Source organism: Eretmochelys imbricata, chromosome 5 (genome assembly GCF_965152235.1).
Source record: "Eretmochelys imbricata isolate rEreImb1 chromosome 5, rEreImb1.hap1, whole genome shotgun sequence".
Taxonomy (NCBI): Eukaryota; Metazoa; Chordata; order Testudines; family Cheloniidae; genus Eretmochelys; species Eretmochelys imbricata.
In genome coordinates, this window is record NC_135576.1 from 2,553,471 (window position 1) to 2,575,626 (window position 22,156).

The window sequence follows — 22,156 nt, forward strand, 5'->3', positions numbered from 1 at the left end:
TAGCTGGCCTGTCTGTGGCCTGCACTGCTCTCCCTAGGGCCATGCTCTCTCTCCTCCTCAGGGGCTGGGGTCTGCCTGGGGAGCCTTCCTGCTGCAGCAGACCCTCTGCACCTAGGACAGTGCTAAACAGCTCCTCCAGGCCAGCAGCGAGCCAGCATGACCCTGGGGAGTTGACTGCAGCTGACGTGATGGGGGCTGTGCATCTCTAGGGCACAGTGTGTGCTGGGCAGGGCTGAAGACCATCTGCTTCTCCACTGTCCACGTGCCAGGTAGCAGCTGTTCTGAGGGTCCAATCTTTGTCCTGCACGTTACGGCCAGTTCCTGCACATGCTGCCAACGTGGTAAGGGAGGCTGTTACCACTAATGATCCAGTGCCCATCCCTCCCATACTGATAGGTTACTAGCGGGCTCCGTGATCATCTCTGTCCCCAGCCGGCTGCACGAATAAACTATATTCTCCTGCCGGCCCTTCTGGGCTCTGGAGAGCAGCAGGTGCTGAATTTGACTGGTGCCAACAGAGACCTGCGCAGGGCCTGGCAGACTGTTCCAGAACCGTGGCGGGTAGATGACATAGTACGGCACCCTTGCTTTTTGGGCGGCTCATTGCGCTGGTTGCCTGCTTGCATTTTTCGCGGAGACATGGATGGTTTTGTTGCACAGGGTAAGGGTGTAACCTGGCACTTAGCTAGTGCAATAGTAGAGAAGCATTAATCTCCTTTGTGCCATTATATGGGGGTTAGCACAACCTGAGTTTTTAAAGCCCGTGTCATTGATGGCAACGTTGCTGAGGGTGGGGCCCATGGCATGTGTGTTAAACACACCACTGCTCTGATGTTGTGGGATGCCTGTGCGTATCAGGGCTGGGAGCTGAAGGGAGATACCACTAGGATGTAGCCCCCAGAGGCTCCAATCAGAGTCAGGACCTCCTCAGGCCGGGCCCGGCACAAAGACTGAGGCAGACACGGCCCGAAGAGCTCATGAGTGAAGGAAGGGGACAGTGGGAGGAGAGAATGGGGGCTGTGCCGATGTTAGATGAGATTATGCGTGTGGCTGTGCTGGGTCTAGAGAGTAATAGCCAGATCTGGGGAGGTTCAGATTAGCTTTACATGGGCATGAGGCAGGGCCCAGTGCGGCTGTGGGTGGATTTTGAGAGTCCACACCAGCTGTACGTGGTAGCAGTACTGAGCTGACGTGCCCTGAGCTGACGTGCACACCTGGACTTTGCTGCCCTCTCCTGACCACATGGTGGAATGTCAGTGCAGCATCTTTGGCCCAGGGCAGAGACTGTGGGGGGCGACTTGGGTGCTTGTTTATATCCAATTAGCTGAGAGCCTCCTGCCCTACAATCCGGGTTCCAGGTGGTCCTGCGCCCCACAAGAGCCGAGCCAACAGCTCCTGTGCCTGCCCGTGCCTCAGGCTCCTGGATGATGTGGCTCTGCTGTTCTGCCCTGGGAAGGGAGCGACAGCAGTCCCCGATCATCATTTATTTCTGCCCGTGCCCAGAGCTGTGCTATGTGCCTCCCAAAATATGTGCTAGGAGCTGACATGGTAAAGGGGCCTAAAGCATAGGGCGGGGCGGGGGAGTGATGCCAGCTTGATGGCGAGAGCCGGGGGTGCTGTCTGGCTTTGTGCCTGAACGGATGGCCTCACCCCAGCCATTCCCCTCTCACTTAACAGATGAGTTTTCCATTAGCCCTGCCCCTTAGAAGGAAATATTTAAATAACAAAAAGACATTTAAACCCCCTCCAGCCCATGGGTTGGCATTAAAGGGGCTGTGATGATAAACACATTTTGTTTCACACCAGAGCAGGATGATTTGTGTAATGAGAACGGCTACTGAATGCTGTGCCTGACGCCAGGGACTCTGTGCCCCATGTATGCGCAATCCCAGTGGTTACCTGGGTTTTGCAGGCAGCAGTGAAAGGCCCATTACTTGTTTTGCTGGGCAGGGCTCACGTCACGGGCTGAAGAGCTGTGACTGCTGATCAAATGAATGCATTTCTGCTGTGGAGACAGGCTTCCTCCAGAAGGGAAGATTAAGAGCCTGCCTGCTGTCCCTTTGGAAGGAGGAGGCTCCCAGAAAACGGTAGGGTGCATTAGCAGATCTCTCAGCGCCCTGCTGAGTACTGTGCTGGGAGAAAAGTCAGTCCTTTTTTGGAGGAGGTGGGTTGGACGCTCACAGCCAGACCCAGGAGAGAAGCCGTGACTGTGTCCAGTTGGACCTGAGTTACTAGGAAAAGAAAAGGAAAACTGATGGTGGCACTGATCAATGTCATTGTGCAGTGTGCTGGCTGAACGTGCAGCTTGTGGCGTGGCTCTTGCTGGGGGTGGGGAGGTGCACACAGGCCAGCGGTGGGGTTGCAGTGGTGGTACTGTCCTGCCAGAACAGAAACGCTCTCCGTGCCACTCCTGGCCAGAGGGACAATGTCATTTTTCGCCCTGCCGCTGGCAGGGTTCAGTCACTGGTGATGTCAGCAATGCCCCCTCAGCTCCCTGTGCCCTGGCTCGGGGAGCTGCAGCAGCAAAGGCAGAGTGGCTGCATTTCCTGGGGGAGGAGGCTGACAGAATCAGCATTTGTTCGGGGCAGGAACAGCACAGTGTACATTAGACGTTGGCTGGCACAGCTCCACCAGCCCAGGTGTGGAGGGGTCTGATCTGGCCCAACAGGGACCCTAGTGCCAGGGTGGTTGTCCTGGCAGTACTGCACTCTTGCCGGCTTAAGCTACAGCCGCACTCGGGTGCTCCACTGGCCTACTAAACCAGTACAGCCACGCTGGCAAAGCGCTCCTGGCGTAGATCGGGTCTGAGAGTGAGCATGGCAGAACACGCCCTTCAGTACCGACAGCTCATCGCCTCAGTCTCCAGATCGCTGGCATTGATCCATTTCCTCGCCTTCCAAAAGGAAGGGCCCTCCTCCTGCCAGAATCACTGTCCTGCAATGCTAAACTGTATTATACTGTTCCAGTACTAGTGCGAGGTGCTGGAACAGTTCTTATAGAGGGGGTGCTGAGCACCATAAACTGTAAACCCAGTATATAATGGAAACCCCTTCGAGCCAGGGGGTGCTGCAGCACCTCCCGCACCCCTAGTTCCAGCACCTAGGCACTAGGGCGTGCTGCGTGCAACATACCCTACTTAAGCTCACAACATGTGTTACCCCAGAATTGAGGGGTGTTACTTCAGAATTTGACCAAGCTAATGGCAGCCGTATTGTGTGCATTCAGCCCCCATGAATTAATAAGCAGGGCTTCTGGAGGCAAGGTCAAATACTAGCTGCAGGCTTGCAGTTTCTGCTAATCAGAATCGGAGGTGGGGAGAAAAGAATCAACAAATTATGAGAGTGAAAGAAAATAAATGGATGGAGACCTTGAGTCTGGGTGCCCTTTATATAAAAGCTTATTATAGCTAAGATTGTTAGGAATGTTTTGTTGATAAGTAGTGGATTGAAGTTAGGAGAAGTGATGACCCAGTAGGGGGTCACTATGAGCTATATGTTTGTAAAAATTAGTTACAAAAAGATTAGATAATAGAGTGGTGGGGAAGTGACCGGCCATCGCTGACCTGCTGCTAATTACTTGATACCATCTCAGATTTTAGGTAATTATTTGGGATGTTCTAGACCTATTGCATATGTCTGTGTGTGCTTAAATCTAATAAATAGTAGTTTTAGATAAGAGCACGCTTACTTGTATTAATCTTTCATCAGCCGAAAGCTCTGTGTTCCCATTGATTTATTTCTGATACCACCTGGAATGAACCAGTTAAGTTACCACTGCTTTGGGTTCTGAAAACCATGGGTAACACACCAATTGCTGGCAGTGCATTAAAGTGAGCACATCTCTGGTATATCTCTCTGGGGAGGAAGTGCTGTAGGCAGTCCATGTCTGGTACAAGAGTCTGACCTGCCAGTAGTAGCCCTGTAACCTATCATGTACAAGGAGTACATGACATGGTGTCAGAAGTCAATTAGGCCAGACAAGAACAGAAAGAGAGAGAACAAAGGTTGCAGGATCTCATCAACATACCACACTTCAGTGTCCCAGAGAACTTCACCTTTGATAGGCCTTCAGAATGGACAGTCTAGAAGCAGTATTTTGCAAGATTTTGCATTGCTACAAAACTCTGTAAAGAAACTGGAGATATTCAAGTATCTTCTTTAACTTATGCTATGCGGATGTAGGCAGACTATATCTTTATCTTTACTGAAGACAGTCACAAAGATGACAACGAAAGAGTTTTGGCTATGTTTGATACCTCAGAGAAATGTGGTTTATGAAAGAGCATTTTTTCACCAGGGAATTCAAGAGCCAAAAGAAAATGTTGAATGTTTTATAAGAGCTCTGCATCCATTGGCTGAAAACTATGATTTTGGGGACTACAAAACATGAAAATATCAGAGACAAGCTCGTTATTGGGTTAACAGACAAGAACCTCTTGCAGCATCTGTGATTAAAGACACAGTTAAATCTACCCACAGCTATACAGATAGCAAAGCTCTCTGAACTCAAACAGCAGAACAAAAGGCAGGAGGCACCATGAAAAACTTGAAACTAGCTTAGAAGCTGTAAACATACCCAGCATGAGGGCTAGAAGTCATTACCATGAAATCCATGAGGCTATGAAGACATTCCAAGCAAACTCCAAAGCTTTTCAGAATAAATATACAAGATATGGAAAAATACATAGCCCAATAGATGTATGTTTAGCCAGAGGCATGTGGCGTAATACATGCACAAAATATGGACATTATGCAGCTGTTTGCTGCACCAAGGCAGTCAGGGAGGTGACTAACATCACAGACAATCAAGAGCCATTGTTTCTGGGATCTATCACTTATGATGACACAGAGCCTGCCTGGAGAGTGAAGTTAAATATTCAGGGTGAGACTATTGACTTTAAAATTGACTCAGCAGACGATGTAAGTATCATCTCAAAAGGAACTTACAATCACCTTCAACCCCTCCCAGGGCTGAAATCACCTGACCCAGCTCTGACCAGCCCTGGAGGTATTCTGAACTGCATAAGAATGGCTATGCTGGGTCAGACCAAGAGTCCATCTTGCCCAGTATCCTGTCTTCCGACAGTGGCCAGGGCCAGGTGCCCCAGAGGGAATCAACAGAACAAGTAATCATCAAGTGATCCATCCCCTGTCACCCATTCCCAGCTTCTGGCAAACAGAGGCTAGGGATACTATCCCTACCCATCCTGGCTAATAGCCATTGATGGACCTATCCTCCATGAATTTATCTAGTTCTTTTTTGAACCCTGTTATAGTCTTGGCGTTCACAACATCTTCTGGCAAGGAGTTCCACAAATTGACTGTGCGTTTTGTGAAGAAATATTTCCTTTTGTTTGTTTTAAACCTGCTGCCTATTAATTTCATTGGATGACCCCCACTTCATGTGTTATGAGGAGTAAATAACACTTCCTTATTTACTTTCTCTACGCCAGTCATGATTTTGTAGACCTCTATCATAACCCCCCTTAGTTATATCTTTTCCAAGCTGAAAAGTCCAAGTCAGGGAGATAAGACAGGCTCTAAAAGTAAAAAACTCAATAATAATATTGGCTAGGTACATGTCACCTCAGGATGGGCTGCAGAGATGAAGTTTCTTGACACCTTAAATGACTGCTTCTTGGAGCAGCTAGTCTTGGAACCCACAAGAGGAGAGGCAGTTCTTGATTTAGTCCTAAGTGGAGCACAGGATCAGGTCCAAGAGGTGACTATAGCTGGACTGCTTGGTAGTAGTGACCATAATATAATTAAATGTAACATCCCTGTGGCGGGGAAAACATCATAGCGGCCCAACACAGTAGCATTTAATTTCAAAAAGGGGAACTATACAAAAATGAGGCTAGTTAAACAGAAATTAAAAAGGTACAGCACTAAAAGTGAAATCCCTGCAAGCTGCGTGGAAACTTTTTAATACACCATAATAGAGGCTCTACTTAAATGTACGCCTCAAATTAAAAAACATAGTAACAGAACGAAAAAAGAGCCACTGTGGCTAAACAACAAAGAAAAAGAAGCAGTGAGAGGCAAAAAGGCATCCTTTTAAAGGTGGAAGTTAAATCCTAGTGAGGAAAATAGAAAGGAACAAAAATTCTGGCAAATGAAGTATAAAAATATAATTAGGAAGGCCAAAAAAGAATTTGAAGAACAACTAGCCAAAGACTCAAAAAGTAATAGCAAATTTTTCTTTAAGTACATCCGAAGCAGGAAGCCTGCTAAACAACCAGTGGGGCCACTGGACGGTTGAGATGCTAAAGGAGCACTCAAGGACGATACAGTCATTGCGGAGAAACTAATGTGATGCTAATGTGGTAGAAACTATAGTAAAGAACAGAATTATCAGACACGTACATGCACACGATTTGTTGGGGAAGAATCAACACGGCTTTTATAATGGGAAATCATGCCTCACCAGTCTATTAGAACGTTTTGTGGGGGATCAGCAAGCGTGTGGATAAGGACGATTCAGTCGATATAGTGTACATGGAATTTTAGAAAGCCTTTGACAAAGCCCCTCACCAAAGGCTCTGAAGGAAACTATGTAGTCATGGGATAAGAGGGAAGGTTTTCTCATGGATCAGTAATTGGTTAAAAGATAGGAAACATAAGATAGGACTAAATAATCACTTTTCACAATGGAGAGAGGTAAACAGCAGGATCCCCTGAGAAAGGATCTATAATGGGACCTGTGCTGTTTAATGTATTCATGAGTGATCTGGAAAAAGGAGCGAACAGTGAAATGGCAAAGTTTGCAGATAATACAAAATTATTCAAGATAGTCAAGTCCAAAGCAGACTGCGAAGAGTTACAAAGGGATCTCGCTAAACTGGGTGACTGGGCAACAAAATGGCAGATGAAATTCAGTGTTGGTAAATGCAAAAATCATGCATATTGGAAAACATAATTCCAACTATACATACAAAATTTTGAGGGTCTAAATTAGCTGTTACCACTCAAGAAAGAGATCTTGGAGTCGTCATGGATAATTCTCTGAAAACATCTCCTCGGTGAGAAGAAGCAGTTAAAAAGGCTAACAGAATGGCGCTATTAGGAAAGGGATACAAAGACAGACAATACCATAATGCTACTCTCTAAATCCATGCTGTGCCCACACCTTGAATATTGTGTGTAGTTCAGGTCAGCCCATTTTAGAAAGGCTGGAAAAGGTTCATAGAAGGGCAGTAAAGAAATCAAAAATATGGAGTAGAGGAGAGGCTAAAAAGGAGAGAGTGGTTCAGGTTAGAAAAGAGATGATTAAAGGGGGATATATTAGAGGTCTATAAAACCATGACTGGTGTGGAGAAAGCGAATAAGGAAGTGCTTTATTTACCCTTTTCCACAATACTAAAACCAGAGGTCACCCGATAAAATTAATTGACAGCAGGTTTAATACAAACAAAAGGAAGTACTTTTTCACACAATTAACCTGTGGACTTCATTGTCATGAGTTGTTGTGAGGGCCAAAAGTATAATGAGTTCAAAAAAGAACTAGATAAGTTCCTGGAGGATAAATCCAACAATGGCTATTAGCCAAGATAGTCAGACATGTAACTCCATGCTTGTAGCGACCCCTAAACCTCTGACTGCCAGATGACAGGGTGAATCTCTCAGAATTACACTCCCCCTGAAGCTCTGGTATAGGCCACTGTCGTAGACAGGCTACTGGGTTAGATGGACCATTGGTCTGACCCAGGGTGGATCTTATGGATCTCACAGAGGAGAGAGAAGTCCTCTGGATCCAGTCACTGAGGAAACCCTTTGTGAAGTGGTGGTGTTTTCATGAATGTTTGGATCCTGGTTCTTGTGAAACCAGCCAGCCCTGCAACAGACTAAGCATTGGAGGGAAAACCTACTTTATAGGCAAGGTAATTATAGGAGAGGTAACTATTAATAAACGGAGACCCAGCTTTGCATTGTATGATTTAGTTTTGTGTTGTAACCAATTGTTTCCATCATTTTCTCTCATTTCTAGTTAAATCTTTATCCTTTCTTAAATAAACCTATTTTTGTTTTATTGTGTGTGCTCACAAAGCTGTGAGTTACACAGGAGCAGTGGTTTAAGGCAGGGGTTCTCAAACTCCATTGCACCACAACCCCCTTCTGACAATACAAATTACTACACGACCCCAATGGGGGGACCGAAGCCTGAGCCTGCCCCAGCCCCACCGCCCCAGGTGAGGGGGCCAAAGCCCCAGCCTTGCCGTCCTGTGGCGGGGGGCCTGTAACCTCAACCCCACCACCCATGGCCAAAGCCCTTTGGTTTTGGCTTCAGCCACTGGTGGTGGGGCTCAGGCTTTGACTTCAGCCCTGGGCCCCAGCAAGTCTAAACCAGCCCTGGTGACCCCATTAAAACAGGGTCACAACCCACAGTTTGAGAACTGGTGGTTTAAGGTGAAGGTAGCAAAGAGGGCAGAGAATCGGGAATTACATGGTGTAGCCAGCGGCAGGGGCCGGATATCAATGGGGAGCGATTCGGTACTGGGGTGCACCGGCTGCTAACCTGTAGGGTGAGGACACGGCAGGCCTAGCCCAGAGTCGGTTGCTTGACTGGCCAGTAGAGTTAAAGAGCTGACACCCAGCCAAGCAGAGCCAAGACTTCCTCATGCAGGTCAGTCTAAGCGTGGATTTGCTGCAGGAAACTTTCCAGGCCTGGTTTCCCTGTGCTACCCTCTCGGATTGTCTAGCGCAGACCGTTCTCTGCCCCTTCATGCAGCCTCACCTGCCACGTGGAACAGCCTCTACCTAGCAGTTTGCTTCATTCATTCTCGATCCCTTCAGATCCTACCTGAGCACAGACCACAGCACTGCTCCCTTCTCCACGGCTCATAATTTCTCCTCCTCTCATTACTTAAGTTCTGTAAAGGATTGGGGGGGTGCAGTGGGCATGAAAGTGACTGCACACCGTAGACTTGTGTCACCACCAAAGCTGGGCCTCTGAGCCATTTAACCAGAGTGCTTGTGCCCCAGGTCACAGCTGGCCACTTTGGATGAGCTCCAACTGGCAGACACTCATCAGGCTGCTGTACTGGCCCCAAACTTTGGGTCCCATGTACTCTCAGCTTGCTGGGGCAATGCAGAATTTAAGCACTGTCTCTGGGCCGTTAGGCACACACATCAGGTGCAGATCCAGCATCTGACACCCCTCTTGGCGGTGGAGACCCCATAGTCCACATGCCTAGGTAGGCCTGACACTCCCAAGCAGCTGCTGCATGTTCTCATTGTTCCAACATTGCTGCTGAGCCCCCTGGTTGACTGTTTCCCCTTTCTGGACCCACGTGACAGTGTAAACAAGTAACTCTCAGGCTCTGCGAAGGAATTTCTAAACCCATGACACACTTTACTTTTAGATAGCACTGATCTATGGAAAGCAACAAATCTCCATGCAGATCCCTGCCTCAGTTTCCTCACTACTGCAAGTGTCCTTTGGGACTTGTCACTGTCTTTTCAGGGGATTCTTCCTGCTCAACTTTATTTCCATTGCATCTCCCAGCAGTCCCTACCTCTCCTAAAAATGGCTGATGAGAAAACCTCCCTTTATAGTTGCAATCCCCGTTGGCACATCGTGACCACCCGCTGTGACTTCCGGTCCCTCTGGTAATTCCAGGCCTGGTTACCAGCTCAGTAGAAGAGGTTTCCCCAGGTGGCAGCAGCTCATTGTCCTGCCAGGGCAGATTAGTCAATTGTTGACTGTCCCCTGAGCACAAGGAGGAGGACGCAAGTGTCCAAGGACAGACACCCGGCATGCCCAGCGTTCATGCAGCCTCCCGGGAATTCATCGCTCCACTCAGCGCGATGGCCAGCAGGTCACACGAGGCAGACCTGGATTGCAAAGCATGGCCTGAGATGTTTGCACCGTGTCCCCAGCCAGCGGCCGCTGGGCACCGAGGCCCCTGCTGAAACCCACTTCTCTCAGCACCATCCCAGTCTGGGGTGCAGGGGCTGGGGGTCCCTGCTGAGACTGGCTGCTCTCAGCTGGAGGAGGTGGGACTGGGAGGCCCTTTCTGAGCCCAGGGGCTCATTCACCGCCCCTCTCTGGCCCAAGGGGCAGAGAAACCAGCAGCAGCCCGGACCCCCCCACCCAGGGGTTAATATTGGTCTGTCAATCTCCTTACTTCCCTTCCTGATTGGCTGAACCTGTCCAGGTTTTACCAGGTCTTAGGTACTGGTGGAGACGTTACTAGGCAGGATAGCAATGTGGGCGGACCCTGCCTGCCCCGTTTTTCCATTGGCGTATTTTTGTGATTGGCCGTACGTTCCGTGTTGCCGGGTAGAGTCACCACTCTTCCTTGGGCACTGTGATTGGCGGACGAGGTGGCGGCTGGAGCTTTCTGATTGGCCAGGGCAATACGGTTTTTCCCACTGGCTGCTCTGCTGCCAGCCTAAATTTCTGATTGGCGGGCGCGGCTTGTTGCTAGGCAGAGTAGCCGGCGCCGGGCGGAGCTCCGCTTCCGATGAGTCGGCTGTGAGGCTCAGTCAGAGCGAAGCGCCCGGAGCCGCCGCCAGCCCGAGCCGAGCCCGCTGGGGAGACCCCGAGACCCGCCGCCGCCAGCCCCGCCCCGCGGAGCCGCCCCCCGCCCCGCGCGCCATGGCCTCGGGATCCGAGTAAGTGCGGAGGGGCCGGGCCCCGCCCCAGCCCCGCGGCCCGGCCCGGGCCCCCCCGCCGCCGGCCGGGCCCCGAGGAGCCGCGGGCCCCGCGGAGCCGGTAGGCCCCGGCCTTGGCCCGAGCGGCCGGGGAGCGCCGGGGGCCAGCGCCGGCACCGAGCCCGCCCCGCGTCGGGCCCGATCCTGCTGTGTCATGCAGGCCCCGAGGGGCGGAGCCGGGGCTGGGCCCGGCGAGTGGGGCCTCGGCCTCCCCCCCGCCGCCGCCGGGAGCCCGGCCCGCCCCGGCCCCGCCTCGCCGCGCCGCGCCGGCCGGACCCCGCGGAGGCGGCGGCTGGGTTCCTTCTTCCCGCGGCCGGCGCCTCGGCCCGGCCCTTGTGCGGCGGGTTTCCCGGGCCCGGCGCGGCGGGTCGGGGCCGGGGGCGGGGAAGGCCCGGCCGGAGCTGGGCTGGTGTCCGGCTGCTGCCCGCGCACGCCCGAGCCTGGCTTCCCGGCCGGTCGCGGCACTTCCTGCTGCCCGAGAAATGCCGAGTCATGTGGCTCCAAGATGGTGGGAGCTTCGGCTCCTGCCCCGGCGCCCTCGTCTCCCCCTTCAGGCCTCCCGCGCGCTCCCTCGGGGGGTTTCCCCCTCTGACTTCGAGATCGGCCTCGGCGTGGCCATTAGTAAACCGGGCCCTCCAGGGGCGGGGGCTCGCTCTCGGCCTGCTGGGCAGCGTGCCCCCCACTGCTTCATTTTTCGCTTTGCCCTTTCGGGGGGGTGTTTCCATTCATTGGCACGCACGCCTGAAGACACCATGAGGTCTCGTGTAGCGTAGCCCAGTGGTTGCCCACCTTTAGGGACAACCGCACCCCTTTCAGGAGTCTGGTTTGTCTTGTGTACCCCCAAGTTTCACCTCACTTAAAAGCTACTGGCTTACAAAATCAGACCTACAAATACAAAAGTGTCGCAGCACGCTATTCGTGAAAAATTGCTGACTTTCTCGTTTTACCAGGGAATTATAAAATCAATTGGAATATAAACATTGTGCCTTACGTTTCAGTGTCAAGTATACAGAGCAGTATAAACAAATCATTTTCTGTTTGAAATTTGAGTTTGTACTGTTTTTGCTCGTGCTTTTTAATGTAGCCTGTTGCAAAACTAGACGAATACCTAGATGAGTTGATGTACCCCCTGGAAGACCTCTGCGTACCCCCAGCGATACACGTACCCCTGCTTGAGAACTCCTGGTGTAGCCCTCAGGACCCCACAGGACAGCAGTTGTGGGAAGGTTTTGTTTTTAGACTCCGTTAGGGCATAGAAGAAAATGGCAGATTCTTGGGAAGTTGATGGCCATCAGCACCTCCAGCCAAAATACCGCAGATTAAAAAATCATACTGATTGTCCTAAAAACAAATTCAAAGTAACCAGATAGATGGAAATGGGAGCTGCTGAGGGCCTCAGTGTGAGAAGGCATGGACATGTTCCTTTGGAGATGTGGTTATGCCATATGGTAACTGAGAGGAATCCTCTATTTTCTTGTGCGGCATCTTGCTTCATGTTGTTACACGCTGAGAATGGAGGTCCTCTTCCACTTTTCAGACATCAGTTGGGTGATAGCTGCACAGCCACTGTGCAATGTGCAGCCATCGAGATGAGCTACCACAGAACTTAAAGGTGATCTTCAAAACAAAAGAGTATTTGCAACAAGCCATTCGCCAGGGTCAGAGGGGCATTCAGTGCCTTAGAAATCCATACCTTAACTCTTTGTTCTTTTTCAGGTCCCAAAGTCCAGACCTGCTGTGGATCAACAGCTCTGGCATGACACCAGATTGCTTTGTCCTGATGGGTCAGCTGCAGCAAGGATCTGCCATCGGTTTGGTGCCCATGGCAGAGTTCATGCTGGAACTGTTGATCTAAGATGCACATTTTGACACTGAGTCACATTTGAGTGTGTCTTAAAATAAATCTGCTCCTGTTCTGCTTAGGAAAACTCTTCCCACCCTGTGATTACAAGACAAATCATTCTTTAACTGAATTAAATTATACTATTTTAATTACAGTTTCTGGGTTCCTGTTGGTGGCAGCTATCTTGCTGAGGTGATTCCTCTGATCACACCATGTGGGAGTCCAGTAACTGAGTAAACTAGTTCAGCTTGGCTTTTAAGATTGTTTATCTTTTAAATATATCATTGTTTAACCAATATTAGTAAATGGAAACTGACTATCTGGTAATGGGCTCTAATTGTGCTGTCCCAAATGACACCTCAGCAAGATGGCTGCCCTCAGCAGGCAGCTTTAGGGAAAAATTGTGTTCCTTATTGTTATAAATACCTGAGGAAAGCACTACTTGCAGCACTGACATTCTGGCTCAATCTGTTACAAAACTGACCTCTCCCTAGGTATCTGTCAGTAGCAGGTCCACCTGAATCAGTGCTAAAGCCAGTTTAACTACTAGCGTAGAGGGAGCAAAACTCCTTTCAGATTCATGGCAGAAACATGAGCCTCAATCACATTTTCCATCGCAGATGCATATAACTTTGCCCATCTATGTTAGCAGTAGTTGTCAGCAGCAAGTTTCAGAGTGGTAGCTGTGTTAGTCTGTATCAGCAAAAACAATGAGGAGTCCTTGTGGCACCTTAGATACTAACACATTTATTTGGGCAGAAGCTTTCGTGGGCTAAAACCCACTTCATCAGATGCATGGAATGAAAAATACAGTAAGCAGTATATATATATATTACAGGACATGAAAAGATGGGAATTAAAATATATATATATACTGCTTACTGTATTTTTCACTCCATGCATCTGATGAAGTGGGGTTTAGCCCACAAAAGCTTCTGCCCAAATAAATTTTAGTCTCTGAGGTGCCACAAGGACTCCTCATTGTTTTTGTGTCAGCAGCAAGTCAATTTCCTAATGTGGATGGGCCCTCGGAGACCCAAGCATAGTTTGTTCTTGCCTCCTGAGGATTATGTTGTCACAAGTATGCTAATCAGTAGTGTAGGTTCCTCTCTGTCCCTGCTCATTCATGCTGTGTGCCACAGTATATGGGCTTCAGGTTTCATCACAAGTTAAAGCATCAGGAGCTTTAACACAGGGAAATGATTAAGTGGCATGGACTGTAAAGCTTGGTTTGTTGGCAGACAGGAGACTTGGAAAGTTTCCCTTATAAAGGAAGGAAAACAGTCTTTATGGATTGGGGCAGGAAAATACTGTGGGTGAGTGTTAGTGCTGGGATTTCTCATCTCAATTGGACCTCTGTACTGGGGAACATATCCTGACTTTTGGACTGTATTGAAGAGAGATTGAAACATGCCGTGAACTCTGCGTTTTAATCTAAACCCCTCAAAAGTACAGTAAAACTTAACATTACATATCTGTCTTGTGGGTCAGCATAAAAACAAAAGAGGACTGATCAATTTTCCCTGGGCTCTCTGTAGTCTTAAGGACCTTGTCAAATTCCCTCTAATTCTCCTTTCCAGGCTAAGTAACTTCCATCTCTCATCTGTACCCCTCTGATACTTACTCTCATCTGTAACTACCATGTAACCCTCTAAACACCTTTGTTCCTTTCTCTGGAGCTGTTCATTGTCAGCAGTACCTCTAAGGTGAGCTGACTGAAACTGGCCCTGCTAGACTAGATGAGCATACGCCACTGTTCGGAATATGTCTTCTATTTGTAATGCCCTCAAGCCTCTCAGTGCTGTAAGTGCTGCAGTGCGCTGGACAGACGGCTTTTTCTGTCCGTTAGACCCAAGGTTCCCAAAGTTTTCTTATTGCGTACCCCCTTCCAGATTTACCAGCTGCAAGTTCAAAGCGCTACAGTGATCGGCGGTGAGGGCTCTGTATGTCACCGTATCTGTATTCTCATTGGTACATCTTGAAATAAATTAATTACCATATTTTATATAACAAATTCCCACAGAGTTTTAAAGCTTCCTCTGAGTAGCTTATTATGAAAATGCAATAAATAAAATAATAAAATCCACCATTACACAATTTCTCCTGTGTACACCTAGTGGTACGTGTACCAGAGTTTGAGAACCCCGGCATTAGACTCTCTTTCCTCTGAGGATCCTGCAAGTTTGAAGCTCTTTAACAGACCTTTTGCCTCTTGTGAATTAACTTATATTTACCCAAGCTAGGTGTCACCTGCTGTTCTATTGCTTGTTCCCCCGGGTGTTTAAATCCATCAGAAGTTTCTCACCATTTTCCATAGCTCTTTAATTCACAGAACAACTTGCTTATAGTTTCAACTCACTGTCCATTTCCTCCTCCATTTCACTAATAAATGTGCAAAGCTGAACCTACTGCCAGCCCCTAGGCTCACACTGCTAACCTCTCCACCCTCAGAGGCAGTAATTCACAATGCCATTTCCTGTTAATTCAACTTCTTAAGCTGGACGAGCGCAAGTCCATGGGGCTGGATGCGCTGCAGCCGAGAGTGCTAAAGGCCTTGGCGGATGTGATTGCAGAGCCATTGGCCATTATCTTTGAAAACTCATGGTGATCGGGGGACATCCCAGATGACTGGAAAAAGGCTAATATAGTGCCCATCTTTAAAAAAGAGAAGAAGGAGGGTCCGGGGAACTACAGGCCAGTCAGCCTCACTTCAGTCCCTGGAAAAATCAGGGTCCTCAAGGATTCAATTCTGAAGCACTTAGAGGAGAGGAAAGTGATCAGGAGCAGTCAGCATGTATTCACCAAGGGCAAGTCATGCCTGACTAACCTAATTGCCGTCTATGATGAAATAACTGGCTCTGTGGATGAAGGGAAAGCGGTGGACATGTTGTTCCTTAACTTTAGCAAAGCTTTAGACACGGTCTCCCACAGTATTCTTGCCAGCAAGTTAAAGAAGTATGGGCTGGATGAATGGACTATAAGGTGAATAGAAAGTTGGCTAGATCATTGGGCTCAGCGGGTAGTGATCAAGGGCTCGATGTCTAGTTGGCAGCTGATATCAAGCGGAGTGCCCCGAGGGTCGGTTCTGCGGCCAGTTTTGTTCAATATCTTCATTAACTATCTGGAGGATAGCGTGGATGGCACCCTCAGGAAGTTTGCAGTTGACACTAAACTGGGAGGAGAGGTAGATATGCTGGAGGGTAGGGGTAGGATACAGGGGGCCCTAGACAAATTAGAAGATTGGTCCAAAAGAAATCTGAGGTTCAACAAGGACAAGTGCAGAGTCCTGCACTTAGGATGGAAGAATCCCATGCACTGCTACAGACTAGGGACCGAGTGGCTAGGCAGCAATTCTGCAGAAAGGACCTAGGGGTTAAAGTGGACAGGAAGCTGGATATGAGTCGACAGTGTGCCCTTGTTGCCAAGAAGGCTAATGGCATTTTGGGGTGTATAAGTAGGGGCATTGCCAGCAGATCGAGGGACGTGATCGTTCCCCTCTATTCGGCATTGGTGAGGCCTCATCTGGAGTACTGTGTCCGGTTTTGGACCCCACACTACAAGAAGGATGTGGAAAAATTGGAAATAGTCCAGCAGAGGTCAACAAAAATGATTAGGGGGCTGGAGCACGTGATTTATGAGGAGAGGCTGAGGGAACTGGGATTATTTAGTCTGCAGAAGAAAAGAATGAGGAGGAATTTGATAGCTGCTTTCAGTTACCTGAAAGGGGGTTCCAAAGAGGATGGATCTAGACTGTTCTCAGTGGTACCAGGTGACTGAACAAGGAATAATGGCCTCAAGTTGCCTTGGGGGAGGTTTAGGTTGGATATTAGGAAACACTATTTCACTAGGAGGGTGGTGAAACACTGGAATGGGTTAGTCAGGGCGGTGATGGACTCTCCTTCCTTAGAGGTTTTTACGGTCAGGCTTGACAAAGCCCTGGCTGGGATGATTTAGTTGGGGATTGGTCCTGCTTTGAGTAGGGGGTTGGACTAGATGACCTCTTGAGTTCCAACCCTGATATTATATCATTCTATGATTAAGTCATGTATGAGGAACCTTATCAAAAGATGGGTTTTGTCCAGTTGGTGTGATTTACATTTGAAACTCGTAATGAGTTTGGGAGGAATGATTATTGTTTTGTAGAATCTGTGCTGCTTTCACTTCCTGAGGTTATATGTTACTTTGCAAAACATTGTATTAGTCACTTCTTAGACTTGCCATCAGTTCCCTCAGTATCACAGCCAAGATGCTCTAGCTTCTGACGTCCAGGGTCTCCTTTGGCTTTAAAGCTGGGCCACTAAGTTAATGACTTTCCAATCTCCAAGAGCAGCGCTGTTTGTAAGGACCTTGCATCTCCTTGTATATTCCTACTGTTTCACCAGAGGCTCCTATTTTGCCTGGTGACTTACAGGTTTCGAGTTTCTTATATTGCTCTGTTACTTCCTCATGGTTGGATTTATGCTGGAAATGGCCCACCTTGATTATCATGCACATTGTAAGGAGAGTGGTCAGTCTGGATGAGCTATTGCCAGCAGGAGAGTGAGTTTGTGTGGGGGGGGCGGTGAGAAAACCTGGATTTGTGCTGGAAATGGCCCACCTTGATTATCATGCACATTGTAGGGAGAGTGGTCACTTTGGATGGGCTATTACCAGCAGGAGAGTGAGTTTGTGTGTATATGGGGGTGGGGGGGCGAGAAAACCTGGATTTGTGCTGGAAATGGCCCACCTTGATTATCATACACATTGTGAAGAGAGTGGTCACTTTGGATGGGCTATTACCAGCAGGAGAGTGAGTTTGTGGGGGGCGGGGGAGGGCGGACGGTGAGAAAACCTGGATTTGTGCTGGAAATGGCCCAACTTGATGATCACTTTAGATAAGCTATTACCAGCAGGAGAGTGGGGTGGGAGGAGGTATTGTTTCATGGTCTCTGTGTATATAATGTCTTCTGCAGTTTCCACGGTATGCATCCAATGAAGTGAGCTGTAGCTCACGAAAGCTCATGCTCAGATAAATTGGTTAGTCTCTAAGGTGCCACAAGTACTCCTTTTCTTTTTGAGTCCTTTAGAACTCTTCCAAGACTGTTTTGTTGGGCTTTGGTCAGAACCCATCAGTTCCTCCTCCAGTCACACCCACAGCCTTTCTGCTGCTTATGGGTTTTTAAAGACTGCCTGCCTGGGTAATTGTACATAGCACTTTACTTGTACAGAACTCTGTGTGGACATTCATTAATCCCTTTCCTCATGAGATAGGAAGAGAGAGCCCTATTCTACAGATGGGGAAAGGCAGATACAGAGATGAAAGTGACTTACCCAGGGCCACACAACTCTATGGAAAGATGCATGCTTCCTGACTCAAGAGTTTGTGTTTTTCTTTAGGTCAGTACTGCCTCTCTGGTTATTCCGAATTTGCCTCTTAGCTGTAACTGGTTGTCTGTCACAGCATACTTGTGCTCAAGCTGGATTTCCAAACAGTTCCCAGATAAGGCAGCTGCCCTCTTGTTATTCCTGTGATCTCTTCTCTGAAGTGGCAGGGAAGGGGCCAGTGCTGCATAGTTGTCCGCTCAGCAAAAACTGTCATCACTACACTGAACTCACATTGCATGTACTACCACTTGTGTGCATGTCTGTAACATTTTTCTTAAAGATTCAGTGAACATACAAAACAACTGACCATCCATAGGCAGCATTCCCCAGGAATGTTAATGAACACTGCACCCGCTTGCTCTGCTCACCACCTCCCCAAGGTTTGCTCTCTGAAAACGGTTGTTTGTTGCCCCCAAAGGAGTTACATACAGCCTAATTGTGCAACCATCAGTGTTGTCCAATGGAACCCCTCTGCTCCCATCCTGTGTTAACACTGGCATATTACTAAGGATACAGCTAAGAGTTGCCTTTTTGTTGGAACCAAACCAACCTGCTCTTAATATTTATCACTCACGTATGGTATGTCTAAACTGTCCACTTGTGCCAGTCAGCTGTTAATAAGGGAGCCGTTAAAATGCTCTGCTGATGGTGTTCCAGAACAGCTTGCAACTTCTGCAAGCTCTTAAATGATCACTGAACCAAAATCTTACTTTAAAAAAACAACCTAAAACTTTTGCTTAGCATGTTAGATGTTGAAAATGTACCTTCTCAGCATTTTTTGCTCTTCAGTTTACTCAGTTTATTTTCATTGCCCAAACGATCAGTTTCATTTCTTGGTGTGTATTAGCATAAAGCTGCAATGTTCTGTGTTTGAATGCTGCAGGGAAATATTTACATCCAAACAAAACTGTTTTCATGGACACTTAAAACTAGGGGTGGGCAAACTTTTTGGCCCAAGGGCCACATCTGGGAATAGAAATTGTATGGTGGGCCATGAATGCTCACAGAATTGAGGGGGTGGGCTCTGGTTGGGGGGGGTTGGGGCCAGAAATAAGGAGTTCAGGGTGCGGGAGGGGGCTCCAGGCGGGGGAGTGGGATGATGGGGTGGGGTGAGGTGTGGGCTCCAGGCTGGGGATGAGGAGTGTAGGAGGGGGCTCTGGGCTGGGACTGAGGGGATTGGAGGGCGGGAGTGGGATCAGGACAGGGGGTTGGGGTGTGGGCTCTGGGGTGGGGATGAGGAATTTGGGGTGCAAGAGGGTGATGCAGGCTGGGATTGAGGGGGTTGGAGGGTGGGAGGGGGACCAGGGCTGGGATATGCAGTTGGGGCGTGGCTCGGGGGGCAGGCTCCACACGGCACTTACCTCAAGTGGCTCCCGGAAGTAGCGGCGTATCCTTTCTCTGCCGGAGGTGCGGCCAGGCAGCTCTGCACACTGCCCCGCCTGCAGGCACCACCCCTGCAGCTCCCATTGGCTGTGGTTCCTGGCCAATGGGAGCTGCCGGAGCAGCGCTTGGAGCAGGGGCTGCATGCAGAGCAGAGTCCCCTGGCTGCCCCGACATGTAGGAACCGGAGGAGTACCATGCCACTGCTTCCAGGAGCCACGTGTAGCGGCCCCCGACCCTGCGTCCCAGCTGGAGCGCCAGAGCATGGCAAGCCCCAGACCCCACTCCCCAGCAGGAGCTCAGGGGGCCATCTTAAAACAGCTGGCGGGCCTTAGTTTGCCCACCCCTGCTTAAAACTATTCATCAACGTGATTAGGTTTGTTAGTTTTACCTGACAGACCTAAGTAGGCTAAACTCATTTGAACTGGGGAACTGTAACATTGTCCTGTAGCTGCTTGTGTGTAGTCTGGGATTTGTAACCACAGAGAGACCACCCTCCTGGCCCTTTCTGTGGGATTGGTAAGACCACAATTTGCATATGAGTGCTGGTGATTGTCTTGATACTGTGTCTTTGTTTTTAGGCAAGAGACATTCCAGGAAGGAACATCTTGATGGTCCTGTTTTTCATGAATATCTTCATAGCTATTTTAGTTCAAAGCTACCAAATTAGCTAAAATCGCTTTCTTACAGAACATAATTCTGCCCTCTCACTTTGCTCTTCATGTAGAACTGAACCAGTTTCACTCAACAAGATAATTGTATTTTGTCTTTCAGACAGGTTTAGTTTGTAAAAGAAAAGGTAGCCAAGGAAGTTTTTAATGTGTGTGGACAATGGTGACCAAAGCAGGGTTTGCCCACAAAGGGAGGAGCAGTATTAAATAGAATAAATGGACACAAATCAGATGTCAAGAATTATAACATTCATAAACCAGTCGGAGAACACTTCAATCTCTCTGGTCACGCAATTACAGACATGAAGGTCGCTATCTTACAACAAAAAAACTTCAAATCCAGACTCCAGCGAGAAACTGCTGAATTGGAATTCATTTGCAAATTGGATACTATTAATTTAAGCTTAAATAGAGATTGGGTGTGGCTAAGTCATTATGCAAGGTAGCCTATTTCCCCTTGTTTTTTCCTAACCCTTCCCCCCCCCCCCCCCGACGTTCTGGTTAAACTTGGATTTATGCTGGAAATGGCCCACCTTGATTATCATACACATTGTAAGGAGAGTGGTCAGTTTGGATGAGCTATTGCCAGCAGGAGAGTGAGTTTGTGGGGGTGGGGGGAGGGGGTGAGAGAACCTGGATTTGTGCTGGAAATGGCCCACCTTGATTATCATGTACATTGTAGGGAGAGTGGTCACTTTGGATAAGCTATTACCAGCAGGAGAGTGAGTTTGTGTGTGTGTGTTTTTGTGGGGGGGGGAGAAAACCTGGATTTGTGCTGGAAATGGCCCATCTTGATTTTCATACACATTGTAAAGAGAGTGGTCACTTTGGATGGGCTATTACCAGCAGGAGAGTGAGTTTGTGGGGGGGGTGGACGGTGAGAAAACCTGGATTTGTGCTGGCCCAACTTGATTATCATACACATTGTAAGGAGAGTGATCACTTTAGATAAGCTATTACCAGCAGGAGAGTGGGGTGGGAGGGGGTATTGTTTCATGGTCTCTGTGTATATAATGTCTTCTGCAGTTTCCACAGTATGCATCCGATGAAGTGAGCTGTAGCTCACGAAAGCTTATGCTCAAATAAATTGGTTAGTCTCTAAGGTGCCACAGGTACTCCTTTTCTTTTTGCGAATACAGACTAACACGGCTGTTACTCTGAAACCAGTATTATCCAGACTCAGCAGTTCTGTTTCTTTCCAGTTCTAAAGCGGACGACTTATCTACCGCAATTCTAAAGCAGAAGAACAGGCCCAATCGGTTAATTGTCGATGAAGCCATCAATGAGGACAACAGTGTCGTATCACTGTCCCAGGTATGTCTCAAGTAAAGTTAAGAACAGTGTAGTTAATATGCAAACCTTCAGTGTCTTTCACCCTGAAACTCGGTAGTAGGCCATTGTTGAACATGCTATATGAATGTAAAGATTATATAGAAAGCCATGAGGAAACAGCAGATGGGCTGTGATGGGTGAAAATGGTTTCTTATAGATCTCTTGCTTGTAAGACTTCTGAGCAATTATCATGGTTCTCTAATGATGCTAGTGTTCAAGCAGGAGGCCTTGCCCTTGCTCCAGGATAGGCAGTTGTGGGATCCCATATCTCTTCATGGCTCACTCAACACTACTATTACCAAGATGAAGCACTTTGGGGTCAGGTTGTTGCTGTCTTCCAAACAGTTACATTCTGGCCTTGTCAAATGCATGGTCTAATTCTGTCACTGTTCACAGGCAAAAATGGATGAATTGCAGCTGTTCAGAGGAGACACAGTTCTGCTAAAAGGAAAGAAGAGGAGAGAAGCAGTCTGCATTGTCCTGTCAGATGATACCTGCTCAGATGAGAAGATTCGCATGAACAGGGTTGTTCGTAACAATCTGAGAGTGCGCCTTGGTGATGTGATCAGGTGGGGTCTGCTTTGCTAGCTTGATGCATCTTCCTGGATTTGTTTAGCTGGCTCTGAACTAATTCAGTCAGTAATGGAGACTGGGATTGTAGCAAGTGTTGAGTTACCTTTCAGGGTAGTTCTAAGAAGCAGTGCCTCTTAAAAGATAATGTCCTGTAGCTGGAATCTAAAATGCGCTGCTAGCTATATGACTATTCCTAAGACCTGTGCAGGGGAACTATGTTCTGTGGACTAGAAGAGGGGTTTTCAAAAGAGCTCAGGTGATTTAGGAACACAAGTTCCATCACTAAATCTCTTAGCTATCTTTGAAAATCCCACCCCACATCACAGATCTCTCTTCTC

General features: G+C 48.4%; 1 protein-coding gene across 1 annotated transcript in view; it reads left to right on the plus strand.

Moving 5' to 3' along the window:
- The first annotated feature begins 10,475 nt into the window (after window positions 1-10,475).
- The window catches only part of VCP (valosin containing protein), a 31,844-nt gene continuing 20,163 nt past the window's right edge, over window positions 10,476-22,156 (plus strand). Inside the window, exons 1-3 of the mRNA XM_077816589.1 lie at window positions 10,476-10,616; window positions 21,116-21,227; window positions 21,642-21,814. Coding sequence (XP_077672715.1) covers window positions 10,600-10,616; window positions 21,116-21,227; window positions 21,642-21,814 — 302 coding nt within the window. The 5' untranslated portion in view covers window positions 10,476-10,599. The remainder of the gene's footprint in view (window positions 10,617-21,115; window positions 21,228-21,641; window positions 21,815-22,156) is intronic.